At 38.9% G+C, this 5,421-nt stretch overlaps 1 protein-coding gene across 1 annotated transcript in view; it reads right to left on the reverse strand.

Moving 5' to 3' along the window:
- Prrc2c (proline rich coiled-coil 2C) overlaps positions 1-5,421 on the reverse strand; it is a 71,916-nt gene that overhangs the window by 37,105 nt on the left and 29,390 nt on the right. Inside the window, exons 11-15 of the mRNA XM_031378908.1 lie at positions 5,354-5,416; positions 2,196-2,757; positions 1,646-1,803; positions 984-1,245; positions 3-159 (exon numbers count right to left, since the gene is read on the reverse strand). Coding sequence (XP_031234768.1) covers positions 3-159; positions 984-1,245; positions 1,646-1,803; positions 2,196-2,757; positions 5,354-5,416 — 1,202 coding nt within the window. The remainder of the gene's footprint in view (positions 1-2; positions 160-983; positions 1,246-1,645; positions 1,804-2,195; positions 2,758-5,353; positions 5,417-5,421) is intronic.

Consider the following 5,421-nt stretch of genomic DNA (forward strand, 5'->3'; position numbering starts at 1 on the left):
GCTCAGCATGATAGGGATCTGACCCCCACATCATTCGAGGTTCAGAAATCGAAATTCCATGATCTCTTGCAGATCGAGCTATATGCTCAAATGACTCAGAGGTATTAGGTGACCCTTCCATCTGGTCTCTTCTGATTAATGGCTTTGGAGGAATCATTCCTGTAAGAAAAGTTCACACACAAGAGCATTAGGTAAAGTGAAAGAAAGAAACAAGACCATGATAAATACATACAAACTGAGTGCTAAAAAACCAAGAGGGAAAATACAATAGGAGTCCACTTTATTTTAAAAGAAAAAAAAATGCAAAAACAGAAAAATAGAGATCAGAATCATACCAACAAGGCTAAGTTTTGGAAAAATTATTTCTTACAGCAAATTTTATTCATCTTTGCTGTTAAAATAGGTAACTCTGCATTCAAATAGTGAGATTTATAAACCAACCAATCGACCCTTCAAGATGGCCCTAAATTCTGAGCCCTGAGGGTCCTGGGATTACAGGTACATGCCACTATGCTTTGAATGAGCTGTAATTTGTAAACAGCTTCTTAGTCATTCCTAAATCTTCCACCACAGTACCATTCTGGTGATAGATTATCTGCCTTAATTCTAAATGGCTTCCCCAAAGGGCTGGTTTATTTACTTTTGGCTAACTTATGAAGAAATTCAAGTTATGATAATAAATGATAGGAAACTATAAAAAATATCTGGCAGAGTGAGAATATTCATAACAGATTTTAGCAGGAATAACTGCCATCTCAAAAATTTAGATTTCTAAAACAAAAAAGAACTAGTACTCTGAGCTAGTTAAACAGCTGCTACAAATGTCTACACTAAAAGCCCTAACTTCTGGATAAAGACCTAGGGGTCCTATTTTAAGTTCCTACTAGATTTCTGCTACTAAGGGAATAATGACAAAAAAGGAGGAGACAGGACAAGGCAACCTTAAAAAACTGCAAGTAGTAACACAGTCACTCCCAACCCACCAGGATGAATGGGTGGAATGTCCATAGCAGGCCTTCCTGATATCATTCGAGGATCCATATAGGACTGCATCATGAGCCACCTTGGGTCAAAACCCATAGAAGCCAGATGTTGAGGGTGGGGTTGCATTGGCTGGTAAAGGGGTCTGTGCGGTGGAGGAGGGACTGAACCATTAGATGGCTGTGAAGGCACAGTCTGGGGAAGTACGCCCTGCTGCTGCTGCTGCTGCTGCTGCTGCTGCCACTGCTGCTGTTTCATCTGCTCCTGGAAAACCAAAATCACACTTACTGACATTTCTAGTCTATAATCAACTAGTGTAATTGTATTCGAAAACAATGGTGTCGGGATATTTAAAGATAAAAACAATTAGCACAGAGTTGGCAAAAGACCAAACAAATTACAGTACTTTCTTATAATTTACATAAGCATCTCACCATTTCCTAGAAGTAGAATATGTGTCTATGAGAAAAGCTTAAGATAAAAAAGGCATGACAGAGAAAGTCAACTTTAACCAATTCTCAACAAGTGTACTGCAAAGAAAAAAGAAAGTAAGGTACACTTCTATGCTTTATGTATTTTGCTTTATATTGAATTATCAGATACTGAATGATAAACATTTCAAATCCCATATATGAGGTGAAGTATTTTTGGTTTGAGTATTTACCTGCTGCCGCTGAAACCGTGGTGGCAGTGATTTCTGAAACTGTTTGAAATAGCCAGGTCGTGGCTGAGAGCCTGACTCGGGTTCTGCTTCTTGTACCACCTGTGTGGCCTCCTTTTCACTGCGATTGCTGTCCTGCCTAGTGAAAACTGGTTCTTCTTCTGCTCAAAGAAATAGTAAAAGATAATCACATCAAACATGTTGTTAAAGAGGGAAAAGGATCTCCATAATACTCCAAATCATCATTTTGTAACCCAATATGGAAACCACCAATAATACATCACTAGATTATCAAAAGATTCTTATAAAGTTGGACTCTATGAAAACCTCAGAGCAATCACTGGTTATATACTGAAACAAATTTATTCATAATGGGGACAAGTATTCCCACTAAACCTCAGACATAACTGTTTTTATCCTGAGGAAAACTAGTTCCATCTATTCTAGAGGATGATACTTCACAAGTATATATGCAAGGCCCTGCCTTCACTCTCCACCATTAATAAACGAAGGAGAATATATAATTAACTATGAAATGTGGGCGGAACAATACCTTTCTTACAGTTGTTTTCACTTTCTTGGTTTTCTGTCGCAGGCTCTACAACAGGCTCTTGGGGTTCGACTTTTTCCTTTTCCTTCAGCTCACCCTCTTTTTCCTGTTCTCTTAGCCTTTGTAGTTCCTGTTCCTTTTCTCTCTGTTGTTCTAACTCTTTCTCTTGCTGTCTTGCCCTCTCCATTTCTCTCTGCTTTTCCTGCTCTTTCTCAAGCTCCCTCTCCCTCTCCCGTTCCTGTTCTTTTTCTTTTTCAAGTTCTTTCTCCCGCTCCCGCTCCCTCTCTCTCTCCCTTTCTCTAAGTTCCTCTGGGGATGGTTGCTTTTCTATGATCCCAAGCTTCTCATCCAGCTGTTTCAATTTCTCTGCGCACGCTGCCTTCCTCTGTTCCTCCATCCTTCGTTCTTCCTCCTCACGGCGTTTACGAGCACGCTCCACTGCTGCAGATATTTCAGACTGCTGTTTTCGTCTCTGCTTCCATATTTCATCATTATCAGGTACTGGAGGCTTGGAGGGAAAGGGGCCTTGTCTTCCAGGTATTTGTCGATCCGGAGGTGGGGGATGCTGAAGGAGTAAGACACCAGATGAAGACAAGAACTTGGTATTTGAAGTAATGTGTTTTACATCTATCTGTGTGTGCATGTGTACACACATGGAGGTCAGAGAACAACTTGTAGGAGTCAGCTCTTATTATTCCATTATATGGAATCTCCAGAGTGAACTCGGGTTGTCAAGCTTGGCAGCAAGCACCCCTAACACCTGAGCCATCATCAGCCTGAAAACTTTCTGTGACTGATATTGTGTGCCATAAATATGGAGAGATGGGAAGGTCAAAAAGAAGGGAAAAGAAGGAAGGGATTCTGTCAAAGTATAAACAAAACAATGAAAAGAAATAGGATCAGCAAGATGGTGATGGAGGGTAGAAGGAATCTGCTGCCAACTTGCACAACCTGAGTTTAATCCCAGGTCCCATACTGTAGAAACAGAGAACTGACTTCCCAAACTTGAACTCTGACCTCTGGTATGTGCATAAGACTCTTAAATATTAAGTCTAGACAATGTACTAAATTAGGAAGGGAAAAATTAATTGGGGCATCAAATACCAAGTGAAGAAATACCCATTCATTGTGTTAGGCATTACTGCTCTCACTCAGTTTATACTAAGATAAAATATCAATTTAGAGATAACAGAAATTTAAGTGTATGCTTTAGTAGTAGCTTGCAGACAAAATGCCTTAGAAGGGGAATTCCCCAGGGAGAAAACTCAAGACCCAAATATGTAAAATGACAGCCACGTGTACCAACGAGACGACAAGGAAGCAGCAGAGTAAGAAGCAAGGGACAAGATGGCTGCTAGAGAAACTAACTGCCTTCAAGGACATTTCAAAACTACATCTGGGAAGGGAGATTCATGCTGTATCTAGAACACGATGATGATTTCGGTTCCTGTAAGTGATATTATTTTCATTAACATTTTCAAATGAAGACAAAGTTTAACAACACTTCTGGAAACTACAAAAATAAGAGAGAAAAAGCACATAAAGTGCTAAATCCCAAACAAAATAAAACACAAGATTTTCAACACAGAGAAATGAAAAATTACCAGGATAAAGAAAGATTGAGATTCATATACAGCCTGGTTAGAATTCCAAAAAGAAGAAAAAAAGAGAGAAATAGTATAGTGAAATCAAATACCAGTGAAAAAGTAAATGTGTATCATGGCTTAGAAATCATACATCTCTTTTCATGGCTTTATCTATAGCTCAGAAATGAGCTGGAAGGATAGAAATGACTTCACATGAGGATGGGATATACACGAAACTTATCTGCATCACATCAGTCCTGTTCTCTCCCACGACTTTCACATACCTTAAACCCTAACCCTGTTTTTCCTGTGCTAGAATTCTGGTGACGTGTGAGTCTCTTGTGCTGTTTTCTTGGCTCACTGCAATCCTTTGGAGGCTATTTTGTGGTGGCTTACACCATTTCACTGCTGTCTAGTATTCCATTATAGGTACAAGAGACAATGACAGATGTGTATCCTGGGGTGCACACATCTGCATACTTTCATTCCTCTTGAATTAACAGGTGGCACCTTCTCAATTATGTTTCCTTAAAAAGAAACTGCCAAGCTGCCTTACTATACTGTTCAAGTGTGCACCCTATTCCTATATGTTATTTCTATAGGGCAATTTTGGGTGCAAAGAAAGAATATTACCGTGATTTAAATTTGCATCACCATGGTTATTAGGTAGCAGCTATTAAACATACTGAATACCTTTCCATGTGCTTACTGACCACTCATATTTTTCTTTGTGAATGTGTGTATAAGATATGGTTTTTATATACATGAATGTGTTCATTATCTATCAATACGCACAGGCGTACAGAGGTTAACAACCTCAGGTGTTATTGTTTAACTTAAAGTGTCATTGTTGTTCATTACTGTACACACCACAAACATGTATGGATTCTCCTGTAAGTGGATAGTCATATCCTTAAGTACTTTACTCAACTGGGCTATCTCCCTAGACCACATTCATAGACTTTTCTTTGTGAAGCTAAAAATCATTTTTACTGAGCTATATGCCTTATTATTACTGTGTTTTTTTTTTGACATAATCTAGTACAAGTTCTTTGTTAGATTAATACTTGGGAATCTAATTTATTAGAAGAGACAGTGGATGCATATATACATTCATACAGCATATATACATTCATACAGCATATATACATTCATACAGCACTCCTGGGAGTGGGGTGAACTTACGGCTCATCTAGCTAAGTTTAACTTATTAAAAGAATTTTGCTATGGTAGAGAACAAAATAGTAGAGCAGATGATGGAAGAGAATGAAGAATGTATGGTGCATGCAGCAGGACTGCCTGCCTTCAGAGAACAAGGAAAGAGCGACTCTTAGAAGCAAGGGAAGCAGGAAGGGAGACTACAAGTGTGACTGTGGCAGCTATCAGCTCTGAGCTTCTTTCCACAGTGAGATGTACACTGCGCTTGTTAGATAAGAATGATGAACTACAAGGAAAACATGCAAAAGCCAGAGTGAACAATGTACAATCGGTTAACAAAAGTTATAAACATAAAGCATGATTCCAGCAAACAAAGTCAAATACTGCATAGTATAACAATACTTATTTAAAATCTACCTGTTGTGCAAGCAACTTGGGAGGTGGTGGCAAATGTGATGATGGGCCACGTTCCTGTAAAGACTTAA

Source organism: Mastomys coucha, unplaced genomic scaffold (genome assembly GCF_008632895.1).
Source record: "Mastomys coucha isolate ucsf_1 unplaced genomic scaffold, UCSF_Mcou_1 pScaffold1, whole genome shotgun sequence".
NCBI lineage: Eukaryota > Metazoa > Chordata > Mammalia > Rodentia > Muridae > Mastomys > Mastomys coucha.